The sequence below is a fragment of the Epinephelus lanceolatus genome, chromosome 3 (assembly GCF_041903045.1).
Source record: "Epinephelus lanceolatus isolate andai-2023 chromosome 3, ASM4190304v1, whole genome shotgun sequence".
In the NCBI taxonomy this organism is placed as follows: domain Eukaryota; kingdom Metazoa; phylum Chordata; class Actinopteri; order Perciformes; family Serranidae; genus Epinephelus; species Epinephelus lanceolatus.
In genome coordinates, this window is record NC_135736.1 from 4557006 (window position 1) to 4573635 (window position 16630).

At 40.7% G+C, this 16630-nt stretch overlaps 1 protein-coding gene across 3 annotated transcripts; it reads left to right on the top strand.

Annotated features, from left to right (window-relative positions):
• Positions 1 to 2733: 2733 nt before the first annotated feature.
• Positions 2734 to 15049, top strand: scoca (short coiled-coil protein a). 3 transcript variants are annotated; one of them, XM_033624997.2, is made up of 4 exons: positions 2734 to 2954; positions 10381 to 10452; positions 10570 to 10650; positions 12664 to 15049. In XM_033624997.2, exons 1-4 carry the CDS (start codon positions 2861 to 2863, stop codon positions 12804 to 12806), a joined length of 390 nt encoding a protein of 129 aa, XP_033480888.2. In that variant the 5' UTR covers positions 2734 to 2860; the 3' UTR covers positions 12807 to 15049. The 3 variants fall into 3 exon arrangements, with proteins under 3 accessions (XP_033480888.2, XP_078019709.1, XP_078019711.1); XM_078163583.1 differs by lacking the exon at positions 2734 to 2954 and adding an exon at positions 7762 to 7919; XM_078163585.1 differs by lacking the exon at positions 2734 to 2954 and adding an exon at positions 7782 to 7915.
• The last annotated feature ends 1581 nt before the right edge of the window (positions 15050 to 16630 follow it).

A 16630-nucleotide genomic window follows, 5' to 3' on the forward strand; every position in this document is an offset into this window, starting at 1 on the left:
CGCTGCCAAAATTGGAATCATGTGCATACAGGGAAAGGACATCAGGTTGATTAATTGTCTATGATGGTAAATCATCATGGGGGGACATGCTTGTCTCTGGGACTAAACCTGCACCTGGACACTGAGGCTCAATCTTGCCCAGTCTGTCAGAAAGGCACTGACTAGCTGTCAGTATTTCCAGCTGGGTCTTTTGTCCTTGGTCCCCAACAGAGGGAGCCAAAGTAAATGGCCTCCCAGGAGCAGAATCTTCTGAGCCCCGTCCCAAATCGCAGTCAGGGTTATGCTCATGTTTGCGTTTCTTGGACCGCTCCCCAGACACATGTCTGCCACTGCTTGACTGGGTAGCTGGAGGCTGAGTGTTCAGAGCAGCCTGGTCCTCCTGCCTGGCTCAACTGATGCACTCCTTCAGGGGGAGCTCAGTAGCTGCGCCACAGGGGTTCTCAATGTTTGCTATTAAATATGCCACTCCCAGACAATGGGGGCATTCCTGATAGCCGGCGTGGGAGTCCATGGTAGCATGGCAGAGGCGACACAAGCGAGAGGCCATCCTGTGGGAGTTATGCCCTTTCTCTATCATTTTCATATTGAGACAACATGATCGATATCTTTTTTGTGTCTGTATGTCCAGTGGCTGGGTCTCAGCAGTTAGCATTGCGGTTTAGCAATGTGTGAGGAATAAACCACTGAGTTTTGTTTACAGGCTACGTCTGTGCCTGTGCCTGCTCACTGGAATCACAGCGCAGGACGTAAACACACTATAGTTCATGTATCAAACTTCTTCTAAAACAACTAAAAAGGGCTCTCGTTTTTCGAATTAATGTTTAAACATGTTTATTTTAAATGCACATGCAGAAATGCCACCTTCAGGGTTTCTGTAATGTTTATTTGTTTACTTTTACTGTAGGCTACTGACCCCCTATAGACTTCAATTGTATTCGCTAAGCTAAGCCGCAATGCTAACCGCTGAGACCCAGCCACTGGATGTACAGACACAAAAAGATATCGATCATGTTGTCTTACTATGAAAATGATAGAGAAAGGGCATAACTCCCAAATCGTCTGAGTATTCCTTTAACATCTTAACCACTGTCGTCAAGATATGTCGGCAAACTTACAAAATCAACAGCGGGGGAAAACCACCAACAATCCTAAGGGACACAAGGCACCTGCACAGAAGTGATGGATTGGCTATAGTGGAGTCCCTAACATATTTATGATTCTTATGATCTCAGATGAAGCAATGAGGCAAAGAGGAAGAGGCATGTTCACCTGGAAGCTCTTATAAGCTTGCCATGCCTCTCAAGGTCATTCATGTGACCTTGTTGCTAATATCTCAAGGACAGGTAGAAGGATGGCTTTCTTCAAGGTAAAGACTGTGGTGACGGTCTGAGTGAGGTCACCACTTTATCCTGTTGAAACAATAACAATAACTTGGATTAATTTTTATGAAAAACACTTTCGATTCTTTTGATCGGTGGACACTTTTGGACTTAAAGAAAATGAATAACTTACTGTGTAATCAAGAAATGGACACATTCTGACTTTATGACAGCTTCAGAGGGAGGGAGTCACCACTTGTTTCTATGTCACGCCGGTAAACCTGAATGAATTTTGGTCTTCTCTGGTGCTCATGGTTTCAGTTAAATGAAATGAACCTGATGTGTTGTATTTCTATATTAAACATTTATATTTGGATGTGCAATTTAAACAGCTATCTAACCTTAGCACCCGTGGTTAATGAACAATCCAGTGTTTTACATCCAAAGAATTTCTAAAAAAAAAAAAAAATGAACTACTTGGCAACCAGACCAGGTGTCTAACTGAGACTGGTCTTACATACATGTGGCTAGTAAAAGAGGCTGGGAGTTCAATTGGGACTCAGCCTTTAATTTAAGTTTTACAGTGTTCTTACATCTAACCCAACCAAACAGTGGAACAGTGGAATGGTGGACTAACTAACTAGCTGACTAACGAGACTAACTAAGATGGTTTGGTGAGTTTTATTTTGCCTTCTGTTAAGTTTGAATGAAGTGTGTTTTAAGATGACTCAACAAGACAATTAAACTAACGTTAGTGTCAGCTTTTTCTGCTTCATCTTCCACATTGTGGTCAGATACCACAGGGAAGACTTTGTTTCTTAACACCATGGAAACCTCAGGTGTTCTTTGTTGCTGTATGAATGTGAAGTGCACTGTCACTGCAGGCTGCACAATGGAGTCTGTTACTTGTCACTGATCTGCAGTGTTCAGTATTAACCACCAGAGTGCAGGCTACTCCCACAGATGTAATAAAACTGGTTTCTCATTCATGTCCCCTCCTGTATTTCAGCTTAACACTGTATTGCACCGTCTAATGTCTAATTAGGTGAAAATACACGACTAATTGTGGCAAATTACTGATTTATACTGATATGTGTATTACAGCACTGAAGATTTTTTATGGTATGTTCTGGCTTGAGGAAAAACAGCAAATAAAACAAAAGGGATGGAACATCTGAGTGTATTTTCATGCCCATATTAACAGCACACACTGTGAGTAGGTGTGTTCCTCTGCTCCTGTCTGTGTTGTCTTTATGGCTCCCTTTCACATGAAAAGACTGAGACTTAAACTTTGACCCCAGATAGTTCTCCTGATAGGCTGTCTGTCTCAGTGTTGAGGTCCAGAGGTCGTCATGGTGACCCATTCCCATGACAACTCTGTAACCCGAGCCACCAGTCAGGCAGGACAGGTAAGCGTGATGATGTCAATGATTCAGGCAGCAGATGTGTGTGGAGGCAGGGCCAAAAGACAGGGTGAGAGTGAGAGAGAAGAGCTCAGACAGTAATAAATGAGTCTGTGAGTTTTAAACAAAAAGGAAACAATGCTGGAGGAAGGAAAGGAGACCCAGGCCACTGAGGCCGAGGAGGACAAGGATGATGGGACATTCACTAACATATCTCTGACAGATGACACAGGTAAAGCCTCAAAGGACTTTTCAGCAATTTTTTTTTTTTTTTATAGTTAGCTCTTTTGTTAGCTTCATGCCTATCATTTTTTATGTGCGTACAACAAACAACAGTACACTTCCTTATTATCTGCGTCTGAGGAACCAGTCAAAGCATTGTACAAAGCTTCTTTCTTAACATGTTAGATGGGATCTGCCAAGACTAAGATGCTGACTCGCTACATTTCTAAATCCTTCTATGGTCTACATGTGCAGTTTTACTGTATGCATTTTCTGTAGCTAAAAACTGCCTTCATAGATACATTGTGAATACAGAACATGCTGTTCAGGTGTAAAGTGACAATTTGTCTGACTGGTATATCTACAGATTTAATCAAACTTATCATTTCATGATCTATTTATTTCTATGTTGTGAAAACAGAGCACACATGACAGACAGTTAAAGCAGTTGTTACAAGCATGTGACTGAACAAAAGACCATGAGGCAGGGACAGACAGCTTGTAAAACCAGAGTGGTTATGCTGGTGTATTGTGCTGTAACAAGACTGAGGTGCGGCTCCTACTAAAGCTGCATCGCCTTGTTTTTGGTATTCACTGCAAATCTAGGTTGAGTAATCCTCGTGATATAACAGTAACTGCTAGCTGCATTTACTGTGTATCTTAGAGTTATCACCAGTGTTGGGTAAGGGTTACTTTAAAAGTAATCAAAGTACTTTATTGTGTTACTTTTTTTTTTTTTAAAGTAACCAGTTACTTTACTGCATTACTCCCTGAGTAAACTAACTCAATTACTTTAAAAGTACTTCCAACGTTACTCCCTGAGAAAAGTAACTCAAGTACTTTTAAAGTACTTTTGAGTATTCTACATTTCCTATTAGGCAATGGACCACAGGGCGCTAAGCCTACATTTTTTTGTCTCCAAAATTAAAGTTATGGACAACTTGCCCTTCACTGAGATCCAATTCTCCCATCACAGCCGCCACTTTGACCAGTAGAAACACAGAACAATCTGCTGCCGTAGACAACTGTATGACAACAACACCCCAGCATTTTTAATATTTCCTCTAGGGATGTTACCACACAGAGTAAAAGGGGGAAATGATGGTGTGAAACAGCAGAGGCACTTTGTCAACCAGCTGAGTTAACGTTACTGTCATTAGCAAAGCTAGCAAACAATGTTACGTCCTCATAATGGAGACTGACACAGTAATAAGTAATAACATTAACAAATAGCGGCGGGGCTTTTACTCACCACAACTGCAGAGGCTCCCAGCTTCATTTGAAACAAACTACATTATAGACGGTCCGTTATTTATTAATCCCTCTGTGTTTTTATATATTTACTTTTTATCCGCTCCGTTGTCTTTATAAAGTTAACATATCGCACCTTCATTTCAAACTCAACACTTCCTGAACTTATATCAAATTAAAAGCCCCTTATAACCTAGGCTGAGAGAATCCCTCCGTTTTTTTAAATAGGCTTTTATTGTGAAACATTTGTAAGAACTTGGTTGTGGAGGATACAGTAGCTTGTATGTTTGCGTATGGTACTTCAAATGTAGCTCCTGCCACCTGCTGGTGCTTTTTAGGTGACTACAACAACATGTCGGCTGGCACATGAACAGACACAGTGACTCAAATGATAGTAAAAGTAATAAAAATAGGACAAGAATAACCCAATGACATCACACACGTCGTGAAAGACGACCGGGGATAATTGGTGAGTACCCGCATGTGGTGTGTCATGTCTGTCAGCCAAGTCACGGCACAAGTTTATGACTCCACAATCGTGTAATGTGACATAGTGACTTTCAGAATGGAAGTCATGTAGTGTGTACCAGGCATAATGCAAGTCCTGAGTCTGACCTATCTGTCAGCGAGTCCTCCTCCACCTTTTTTTAGACTCCACTGTAGACAACGGCAGCATTTCTTCTACCACGTAGCGAGCCACAAGCTTCGTGGCTTCTTTCGGACTGATAGGTTTAACGTTATCTCCGTTATTAAAACCAAAAGACAGTCGTTGTTGTTTCGGAGCTCTAATGTTACTTTGTAATGCATTATACCCAACTCTGGTTATTATCACTGAGGCTACATACTCTCTGGGCTTGTGTTAACAGCTATCAGTGCATCAATATCTATATGCTAGTGACCAACATCTTCAATACAATTAAAGAAAAAAATTTGAATATCGGTATGTATTAAGTAATGTTAAGGTGAGCTCAGAGACACAAGTGGTCCTGAAGTCCTTATACAAACACATACAACGACATACATTATATGTAAAAACAGCATTGTTGTTATAGGCAACTTCTTTGAAACAAGTTGTGAACACATCATTGCCATATCATCACATTATAAGTTGACATAATGAACTTGTGTCTATTTACACATCCAGCAGTTACAGAGCAACATTATTATTCATTTAGAGCACAGGTTCCCAAGTGGTCCAGCCAAGGGGTCCAGATTTCTCCTTAGTCATTAGTTCAACGTCATACTTGGGTTTGGCCATCATCATACTTGGGTTTGGCCATGTCGTTGAACTAGTTTGCTGTCTCTGTTGAGTAGCTGTCCATTATTTACTCATTCCACAGCAGGAAGCGGCACTTCAAAATAAAAGCTCAGTGCCCAAAATTCACTGCACTTAAAAATAAAGTGTTTATTTATTTATTTATTTTTTACAAATTTGACACGTTCAGGGGTCACTTGCGGTCCATTCTCAATGGACCCATGACCCACTTTTGGTCGACAACCTACCTGTTGGGAACCACTGATTTAGAGCACTGGTTACCAACTATGGTCCATGTACAACTGGTGGCGGAGGAACATCTGATTTTTTTTTTTTTTTAAATATTAATTTACATGTAAATATAGGTATCAAAATACTACATTACATGTCATGTAAAATAAGCTTTGCCTTTCCCGTAATATTTTTCTTTCAGCATCAGCCTGCTAGGTAGCCACATTCATGAACTTAGTGTTAGTCTATGATGGTCTGTGATTGGTCTATGATTAGTAACAAGCTGAACTCTGGTGGCAAGATAGTAAGTGGAGGAAAAAACACTGCAGTTGTAGGTTCAAACAGGAACTACTAGAAAGAGAATTGCTGATCAGGAAGAGAATATTTAAAGCCTGTTGAGACTGAAGTGAATAACAATCAAGTGCTAGTGGCTACTTAGGCAATGGCAGTGAAGTCTCCACAGCACCTGATGAGGAACATTGGCCCATGAGATGTATAAGAGCTTGAGTGCCCACTCTGCTGCTACTACTTTGTACAGTGTGGCTGAGACCGACGACAGTCAACAATAAATAATTGTTTGATTATGAATAAACCTGCCTCCTGCATGAACTGTCCGTGAATAGTGTAAGCCCATGCTATTGTACTTTAACGTCGGTTATAGTGCTACTTGAAGAGCCTGATGTTTTCTGAGATGGTACACAATGTAAAAAGTCAGAGAACCACTGATTTAAAGTCATATTTTTAACCACCTGATGAATGAAAGTCTAATATTTACTCCATTAGCTCTGTTTTTGGTCTCTATCAACTCCTGAGAGAAATATTCAGCTATTTAGCTGCTAAATGTTGCATTGTGTTCACCACTAACTGTGTCTATCTGAGCTATAGTGTACACTGGGATTTGGAGCTTTTCCACAAAACAACAGCTGCTTGCTTTGGCTGAAAATGACATTATGAGTGGTGAGAGTGAACTAAAACAGTAAAAAGCAGCTGGAAAGCAAAACAATGAGCTGTAACTCACTATAAATCTCTGTAAAGTTCTTCTCAAGCAATAAAACACACTCTTGCTCAATTTTATACGGTCGGGGGGTTTTGCTTCTACACTAGCTTATGTTAGCTAATGTTAGCAGGATAGTTTCTTTTGTGTAATTGGCATTACTGAGTCAGTTTCCTGACTTGATTCCTCTCACCTTGTATTTACCAGTAGGCCTATGTGTTCATTTTCCCACGGGGGGTGATGTTCAGCAAAGGTTTGGCTGCACAGTGTTGCTTTACATAACTGTTCACAATTAAGTGTGAAAGTGCAGTCCTGACTTTAGAAACTGTGGCAAAATAATAACTCAAGTCCAACTATTAGCTTTTTCCACAGCTTTCACAGTCAATCAAAGAGTTTCCTCTGACAACTGTCCTGGTGATGGTCGACCATCATCACGGTGGCAGCTTCAATAGCAGACGCAGGCCAAAGACATGGTTGAAAGCTAAGTTGTTGTTTTTTTAAAAAAAAAAAAAAAAAAAAAAAGCAGTAAGTGGCCCTTGAGTTTTTAAAAGTTTGTTTCCTGTATTCTGGTGACTTTTAAAGAATATAAATAAAATGATAAGTACACTGCATAAGCAGTGAAAATTTATCATAAATACATTTATTTGGTTTAGCTTTTGGTTCATGGGGGAGGCCAGGCTATAGGCTTGGCCCACGCCAGGGACCCACAGCCAGCTCTCGTTCCTGGCCCACATATCCCTAAGTGGATGCTTTAGCAGGCAAGATAGCGACAGGGATTGAGGGAGAGTAGACTGGTGATAGGCTACTGGATGTAGCAGCAGTGTCTCCGGGGTTTGGTTTGGCCAACTAGCAGCAGCAGATGGATTCCTCAGAACAAGCAGAGATGCAGCACAGTGGCTGCAATGATATCACACTCAGACATGTATAGTATAATAATACTCACATCGGCCACTCCATGAATACAGACAGACAGATGGGGAGACAGAGAGCTGGATGCACAAACACACACAGTCTGATGGGGATGACATCATTCACTGTCGACTGCTGCTGTGACTGTCTGCATATATACGTGTGTGTATGTGTGTATGCGCGCGCGCAGTAGTTGCTCCCCTTGTCTGTCGGTGGGGTCTCGTACATACAGTGACGTCACTACCATCATTTTCATCAACATCACCATCACCAAAGAGCCTGTAGTCTGTTTACACGGTCACTCCGCTAAACGGAGAAGATATTTCTTGCTGTAGGTGAGTCTAAACGCCGACACGTGCCAGTTGTTTTGTGTAACAGAATATTTAGAGCATCGTTAGCTAAAGGACAGACAGCCTCGCCATTTCCATTTGAAGCTAAAGCTAGCTAGCAGCTGCTAGTTTGCATTGTAAATAGTTAGCACTCCGGCGCTGAGTCCACCACCGCCAATTTTTGAAATGTATTTATCAGAGTCGCTTCCAAATATGAGACCAATTAGAATATTTGGTTGTGGTTGCTTCTGGTGAGACACTAGCCTCAGTAGTGGGTCTCTTGGCATAGCTAGTCAATCCGCTAACGTTAGATAGCTTACATAGCTAATATAGACGCATCCATTATCGGACGCATCCGATCGTGTTCTTTGGTTTTGCCAGTTTTTGCCCGAAAGGTTGCTGATATCTTCCAGCTGATCAGTCCACTGTGTTATACGAGATGCGACATCGTACTGACAAGCTAAGTAACGTTAACTCAACGATGCTCACACCTTTTCGTGTTCTTGTGGAGCTCAGCTCAAGCTGTTTACGGACAGTGGATAGCTATGTCCAGGTCAGCTAGCTCTCGATCCTGTTGGAAGATGTTCCAGCGATCAAGGAACTACGTGAAAGACGAAATAATGATCAAAGAAGAGCCAGAATAAAAGCAACTGGACTTCAATAAACTCCATACATTGTGGCTGTCCGATAATACAACTATGGCTCTGAATGGGAGATTAGATGTGTTGTAATGTTACTCAATAAGGTCACACCTGGAGAAGAGTTTGGCTCAAAGGAAGCATCTCAGTGATATTTTGTAGGTCAGCAGTAGGCAGCAATCGCCACATGATGTCACACCCTGGCCCTGGGTGCGGTGTCAGCTCCCACCCGGCACCCAACACCTTCAGCAGGCACAGATCACATGCCTTAACTTAGTGTTTTAACTGACACTTCTTTAATACATTGACTGGCAGTAATCACAACAGGAGTCATGTTTAGCCACATATTATGTTTAGCATCTTTGCATAGACAGTCCAAGCTAGTTTTTATTATGTCCTTAACATATTAAGCCCAGGGTTTCCCCTGTGTTCTTGTTAAGAATGTGGACCACTTCTGGTAACATAAAACTGCCAATCCAGAGAATTATGACAAAAGCTTATATTTTTAGTCTTCAGTTATGCTGGGAAAATATATTTTTAATAGATCACACACTCGACTGTTAAACCTTGTAATGGGCCAGCCTCCCAGTTATTGAATAACTTTTTTTTCCCTTTTTTTTTTTGCAGTGGAAGACTTGAATTTTGTGAAGTTCGCCAGGCATGCAGAAAGTTTTAGTATTACAATAACTTGTAATTTGTAACCAAATTGACCAACTTTCAGACAAAATTACAGCAGCTGTAACAGACATCAGACATCCGCAGACATAAACAACAACAAGGGGTGGGACAATATATTGTAATTTAATATTGCAATACAAAAATGTGACAACATGTATGGATCAGTCAGTTATTAAAGAGAACTGAATTATGTCACTATTTTTTAAACTATAATTCTTATTTAGTTTGGATTTAGAAGGGCTACAGAGTTGACCTGTTACAGTTGAGGCACACCTGATAGCAATATTATTTAATGAATTTATTAAAAAGTAGAAAGCTTATCAGTACTTGGGCAGCATTCCTACCTTTTTGTGAAACCAGGAAGTAACACAGGAGTCCTTGTGATATAGCTAATCCCTTTTATGCCTGATGAAATTATGTTTTTGTAGAAATCTGACAGTTGTCAGAGTGTTGCCAAAAATATGGGACACATCTTTATAGTTCCAAAATGTTCATAGAAAAATATATTTTAAAACAAAGATGATTATAGCAGCACAGTTTTTACGTTGATGTTATGTTGGGTTTAAATTTTGAAGGCTTTAAACACATTTTTTAGTTGTTTGAAGTTGTTATTTCTTGTCTTGGACAAAGCTGTTTTCTGGCATAGGGCAAGTTTCAAAGTAAAAAAAAAAAATGAAATCAGATCAAACCATTTTGTAAATCATATTTATTTCTTACTTATCTATAAATCCTTTAAGAATAATATTTCACCCCAAAAATGGAATTTGCGTGTTGATAAGTTACAGTTATGAGTTGTTGTTTTTTTTTTTGGTAGGACATGATTGGGTGAAAAAATGAATACATCACCATTAAATAACACACAATAAAAACCATATGTTTGATGTGACTGTTGTTGAGACCATCATGCACTAATTTAAATGATCACAAGAGAAGATGTGTCAGGATGTGGGTTGCTTACCACCTTGACTGAACAGTTTCCCGGGGAAACCCTGAATCCACAGTACATGTTGTTAAGTCTATGCACACGGAGGTAGATAATGGCAGGAATATCTGCTGCCTTTTGAAATATTCATCATGTTACAGCATCCTATTATCAGCAGCCTGCGGACTGCTTTCTGGAGTTCACACTGTGTGTTATTGTTGTGTTCCAGTGGCCAGTGGATCTGCAGCCCTGTATACTAAACAGGAGAACGAGCTTTTCATCATGAACTGCGACATAGATGGTACGTCTGCTGACATGCAACTTTATGTTTCTGTCTGAGGGTTGCATCATGCTATCATAATGAGTTCATGTGTTGTGATTTGTGTGTAAGTAGCATCAGTATTTGTTTCTATTGCAGGAGACATGGAGAACCAGGTGGAGATGGAGGAGAAGACAAGGTTAATTAATCAAGTTTTGGAACTTCAGCACACACTGGAAGGTAACACACACACACACAACTTAATCTGTATGTAAATCATTGTCTAGCTCTAATACAAATGAGCGTAAATAAGTGCCCAAACATTCTTTTTGCTCTTTCCTCACCACCAAAACATTTCTGTCTTTAATGCCCTTCTGGGCATGAAGGTTTAAAACACTCCGTGTAGTGCTGCTCTTTCCTCTCTTCCTCAGCTTAGCCATGCTGCTGTCTTGATATAGTCCTGTGCTAATGCACTTGCTCTACCTCTTCTCCACTCTCCCTCCATCTCTTTTCAACACTCATAAACACCAATGCCCATAAGCTCAAGGTTTTGTCCAGGCGATGGCAGAGTTTTTCAAGTACAAGTAGTGATAGTAGGAAACCCGAAAAATCTGTAAGGTGAATTCTAGGGATGTAACGATACCAGAAACTCACGATATGATATTATCACGATAAAGAGTCCACGATACGATATATATATCACAATATTTATACAAGGGGAAAAAAAGAGACAATTTATTGTTAAAAATAGCTATTTTATTCAAAAATATTGCATGTACACTGTACAGCATTTTATTTTTAACTTGGAAGTGTATCATAAACAAAAACACACAATCCCTCACTCACAGATACACAGAGAGACACAGAGAGACAGAGAGAGAGAGAGAGAGAGAGAGAGAGAGAGAGAGGTGGGTAGAGATGTGTGTAAAAGAAAACCAAAATAAATAAAGCCCAGCCATTTCCCTGGAAGTCATAGAAAAACTCAAAAACACACATTCACTCAGTTTGTTCACGCAAGGTTGACAATCTTGACATCAAGGAGACCCTAACACTCAGAACAGGAGATGAGGAGAGGAAAGCTCTGGTCCTGCGCTTTCATGTGATACGCGTGGCATTTCTGTGCGACCCTGCATTTGCGAGTAATCCATCCAAGAGCAATGTGTGTGCAAAGCTGTATGAAAGCTCTGTTATACATCATTTTAGTGTAACTTTATCATTTTTTTTCGCTGTGAAAACATTGGACTACCGACAAGTGCTTGGCCTTGTCGGAAAGCTATGGTTTCGCTGATTCACGTGATATATGTGTGGTTTCTCGCTATGACGAACGGCCGCGGAGAAAATCCACAGAGAAGAACAATCAATCTCCTTACTTTGTTTGCCATTCTCGCCATTTCTGTTCACTTGTCTCATTTCCTCTGGTCATGCACGGGGCAGAGTTGGAGGCTGAGAGGCTGAGCTGCAGGAGTCTGCTCTCACTTGCGCGCGCAGTTGCATGCAAAGGATTATGGGGAATGTAGTCGCACAGTCATATTACCGGCTCTGTAGGAGAACGCAGCTATATAACTACTGTGGCATTCCCACGACAGTATCGAGAATTTATTTTATCGCAACACCGCGAAATTCCATATATCATTACATGCCTAGTGAATTCAAGACTGTGAATTCAGCTTTTTAATCTGTTAACAGTTTCCTGAGCTGCATAACGTCATGGCCAAAACAGTTGCATTCAGCTAAATGTCATCAACCAGCTTTTTGTTTTTGATAAAAAGGGTGCCTCTTTAAATCTTAATAGTGTGACAGTATGACAGTACCCTGAATTTGATAGGGGTCATGTAAATAGCATATTCCATTTGGATGTTCCGAATAAAGCCTTTTTCCAAATGAAGCATTTTCTGACGAAGACGTGGGATTATTCTGGTTTAAATAGCATTATTTGGTCATGTTTACAGTCGGAATATTGTCTTTTTTGGAATAAGGGGGAAAAAAACAGAATATTTTGTGCATGTAACCATAGTCACTGTTCTGTTGACTCAAGTGGCTTCACCTCTTGATATAATACCTCATTAACAAAAAGGACGAGTGTATGCCACTCATAGATGCAACCGTTCACCACGAAATGTGGACATTTTACAAATCGTGCAAAAACAGCAATTCTGAGAAGCAGATAAAACCAACGACAGGGCAGGTAGATATCACTGGATTTATTTCTTAAGTGATTTCTGTGTTTTAACTTCCATTCTTTATCTTGGCCAGACCTGTCAGCGCGGGTTGACGCAGTGAAGGAGGAGAACCTGAAGTTAAAGTCTGAGAACCAGGTTCTCGGTCAGTACATTGAGAACCTCATGTCTGCCTCCAGCGTCTTCCAGACCACTGACACCAAGAGCAAACGGAAGTGAGGTACACCCTGAAGTCCCAGGCCAGCAGCTGGGAGAGGAGACCCACCGTGGAGATATGGAGAGGGATTTGTTTTCTCAGCAGACATGGGCGGTTTCTCTAACTGTTAGTGCTCACTTACCTGAGTCAAAACTAACAATTTAATAATTAAAGAAACAAACTAGCTTTGTCACCTGTCCTACTGCCTCAGAAATTGATCCATTTAATGTTAGTCTGGCCCAGGTCTGCTTTGCAGCAGCTTCCTCTCCACACTACAGACGAGGTAGATGCCACTCTTTAATCACCAACACAAAAACAGAGGCAGACTATGTATATGAGGTGGTTAAAGGTCTTTGAACCTTGAGTTACTTCTAAATGCGCTCTGTCAAAAAGTAGTTTCTGTAAAATAACTCTTAGCTCCGCTTTACCTGCTTGGTTATTTGTTTAAGGACAAATCTGATTTTCTGTTGTTTTCCCAACTTTCTGACAGTGTTTCTGTCTCAAAAACAAACCATAAATATTACAAATACTGACTGACCATGAACCTCGTTTCAACACTGATTTATTTTATTATTTATTTTTGTAAAATATTTTCTACGTCAGCTGGATCTGAGTTTTCAGAAGTCTTGGATGTCATCATGTCTACTACCCCTTTTCCACCAATATGGTACAGGTTCCGTTCTGTTTCCTACACCTGATTTTAAACTGTTCAAAGCATTTCTACCAAAAATAAATTAGTTCAGAACCTGGAAAATTGGTTCTCAGTTGGAACCAAAAAATAGCAGGTTTGTATTAACCAAAGCACAGACTGTGACAACAGCAGTGGGTGTGTCATATTCTACAGGTTGGAAAGAGAGAAGGGAGAAATCAAATGAGAAATCATTGTGAAAAAAGTTTGTGTAGTGGTCTAATTAATAGTTTTCCTGTGCTTATTTTTTTGAGTAAAAACAAGCATCTGTAATAAAAAAACAAAATTGCACGTAATCAAATCTGCGATTTTGCTACTACAGTTTATTTCTGTTGTGCATTCTCAGTGCCCTACATTGGTGACACATCCTTGATTAAAATGGTTCTGCACAACTGTTGGAAACTCAGACTTTTTTGCTTTATAGCAGCAAGATTCCAAGAATCATGAACGGGACCGGTTCAAGAACGAGAGCTGTGGAAAAGGGTTAGATTTGAAGCATGACTGTGTTCCTCCATTTAAAAGCTGGCAAACTGAACAGTATTACTGAGAATGAAAAATGTATTTTGATCGCATGAGGTTTTTTTTTGTTTAAAAGTTGAGTATATCTAATGAGATGTCTCTAAATCATTTAATTACAGACTGTATAAAGCTACTGAGAACTTTTTAACCACAGAAGGTGGATACTAGATACATGTAGGCACCACTGAGAGCTCAGCAACAATACAGGTACAAGCACAGAGAAACTAAGAGTTGTGTTTACTCCATAAAAGTAAAGATCTGAACTAATATCAGTGATGTTTTTTTTGCAAGTGGTTGAACTTATAAATTATAATGTCGCAACATTTTCTTTCTGGACTTAAATGTAATTATTTTCAGTTGATGATGTCATGAATGAGTGTTATGGCCCAGACTGTGATGTAAGACAAAGGAAATGGTGGAAATGGTCATAAAAGTTGCTGTGCTCTTTAGGAGACAAATCCTGCATAAATTCATTTTGTGTCTTACCCTTTAACGTCCATGCGGGGAAGGGACTGAACAGGCCAGATGACAGGAGGAGGTGAGACAAGGAGGCAAGAGATGCTCTAACTGCAAGCAGTAGAGAGGCTTTGAGTGCTATTGATCCACTCAGCCAGGCCTGCAAGAGGAGGAGTCTGACCGTAAAACGTGCTGATGTCCTCAATGTGCAGCAGAGTGGAGGGTGTGTCCTCCAGGACCACTGCTGCCTCAGACACAAAGACAAAAGTCATGTCATCTTTAAATCTTTTAATTCCCTTTAAAATGAGGTATCCAGTTCAGTGATGTCTGGAAAGCAGTAATTCATGTGTAAGCATCAGGCAACTATGGTGCTGTCTGAAAAGGGAGGATGTAGTAATAACACAGGAGGCTATAAACCCTGTTTATGCTGTAATGTATTTATTTTGATATTTTTTAACAGTTGTACTGTAATATTTCATTCATTTCTGTCTGATGTGCTGAATATCCCAGACCTACACACACCCTGTTATCAACTGTAATGTGTGTGGACACCCTGCACCTTTGCCTTTAAACTTTTTTGTTTTAATAAAAGCCTAAGATCAATCCTTCAGCAGGGTCTTTTGTCACCCACACAACCCTACATCACCCATCAAAGGGCCCATTTGCACATTGGGAAAGATTATATTTTAAATGAAGATATTAAGAAACCTTTCATTGCCAGACTTTTCTGAGAAGTTCTTTTTATGCCTTTGCGGCAGCGATATCTGAGGACGGAGGCCATCCATCCCATACTTGTGAATGTGGTGTCTTGAGAACTCCTTGAAGGAAGTTTTCCACATTTGGCATAAACGACCATTGTACTCAATGATGAACTGATTAGATTTTGGTGTCCAAAGGTCAAGGTCACTGTGACCTTGCTTCCATCTCATTCTTGGGAACACTATATCTCAAGAGTGCCTTGAGGGAGTTTCTTCAAATTTGGCACAAATATCCACTTAAAGTCAAAGATGAACTGATTAGAATTTAGTGGACCAAAGTCAAGGTCACTGACCTTTTGTCAGTCTCATTTTGTGAACACGATATCTTAAAGGATAACTTAGGTATTTTTCAACCTGGGCCCTATTTCCCCATGTGTATGTGTGCGTATGATTCATAGGTACAACTTGTTCTAAAATTGGTTCAGTATTGAGGGAGGCAGATGCAGCTGGCAGCTGCAAGGTAGATATGGGGGCAAATGCGTCCCGTATAAGTTTGCGCATTAGAAGTGCTTTTTTCTGCCACTGTCCGGTTCAGATCGCCAGTGCTATCTCTGTAAATAGCATACTAAGCGTTTCCCTGACCCTTCACTTCCTGTGGGCTGTGTGTGACGTCATCTCATGAGAGCTTTCCTTGTTGCCGGAAGAAAACAGAGGAGCCATGCTGAGCGGCGCTCAGAGTAGTGCTGGTTGTCCCAGAGTACAGTTGAGAGTTTTACTGCATCGGTATCATGGCTGCATATTTACCCGATTTCGAGAATGAAGATGAGCCCTTTTATTACGATGGCCGCCTGTACTTATTTGAGCCCGAGTATATGGACGAGGAGCTCCTACAAATTGAAGAGCAGACGAGGATAGAGAGAGAGGGCCAACGAGCAGACGAGGGTGACCAAACCAAACGCTGTGTAACTACGTTAGAGGATTTCCCCCCTCTGATCAACAGGGCAGTACTGGATATCTTTTTTCATGTGCCCAAAATAAATTGGAGGAGGCGGCCAAAACCACAGGGACCAAATGGTCAACTATCCATCAAGTAAGTATAACTAATATGTCTTTATGCATGTAATACTGATACATGCATACTTTGCCCTCGTATATATCGTACCCTGTTTTCTTCCAGCAACAAGCAAAGCTCTCGCAAGATGACGTCACACACAGCCCACAGGAAGTGAAGGGTCAGGGAAACGCTTAGTATGCTATTTACAGAGATAGCACTGGCGATCTGAACCGGTCAGTGGCGGAAAAAAGCACTTTTAATGCGCAAACTTATACGGGACGCATTTGCCCCATATCTACCTCGCGGCTCCCGGCTGCATCCGCCTCCCTCAATACTGAACCAATTTTAAAACAAGTTGTACCTATGAATCATATGCACACATACACATGGGGAAATAGGGCCCAGGTTGAAAAAGACCGAAGTTATCCTTTA

Bases quoted from the DNA above. Each gene is read 5' to 3' on its own strand.
- scoca (XM_033624997.2), top strand. From the start codon at position 2,861: ATGCTGGAGGAAGGAAAGGAGACCCAGGCCACTGAGGCCGAGGAGGAC. The intron at 2,955-10,380 runs GTAAAGCCTCAA...GTTGTGTTCCAG, and splicing joins ATCTCTGACAGATGACACAG to TGGCCAGTGGATCTGCAGCC. The intron at 10,651-12,663 runs GTAACACACACA...TATCTTGGCCAG, and splicing joins ACTTCAGCACACACTGGAAG to ACCTGTCAGCGCGGGTTGAC.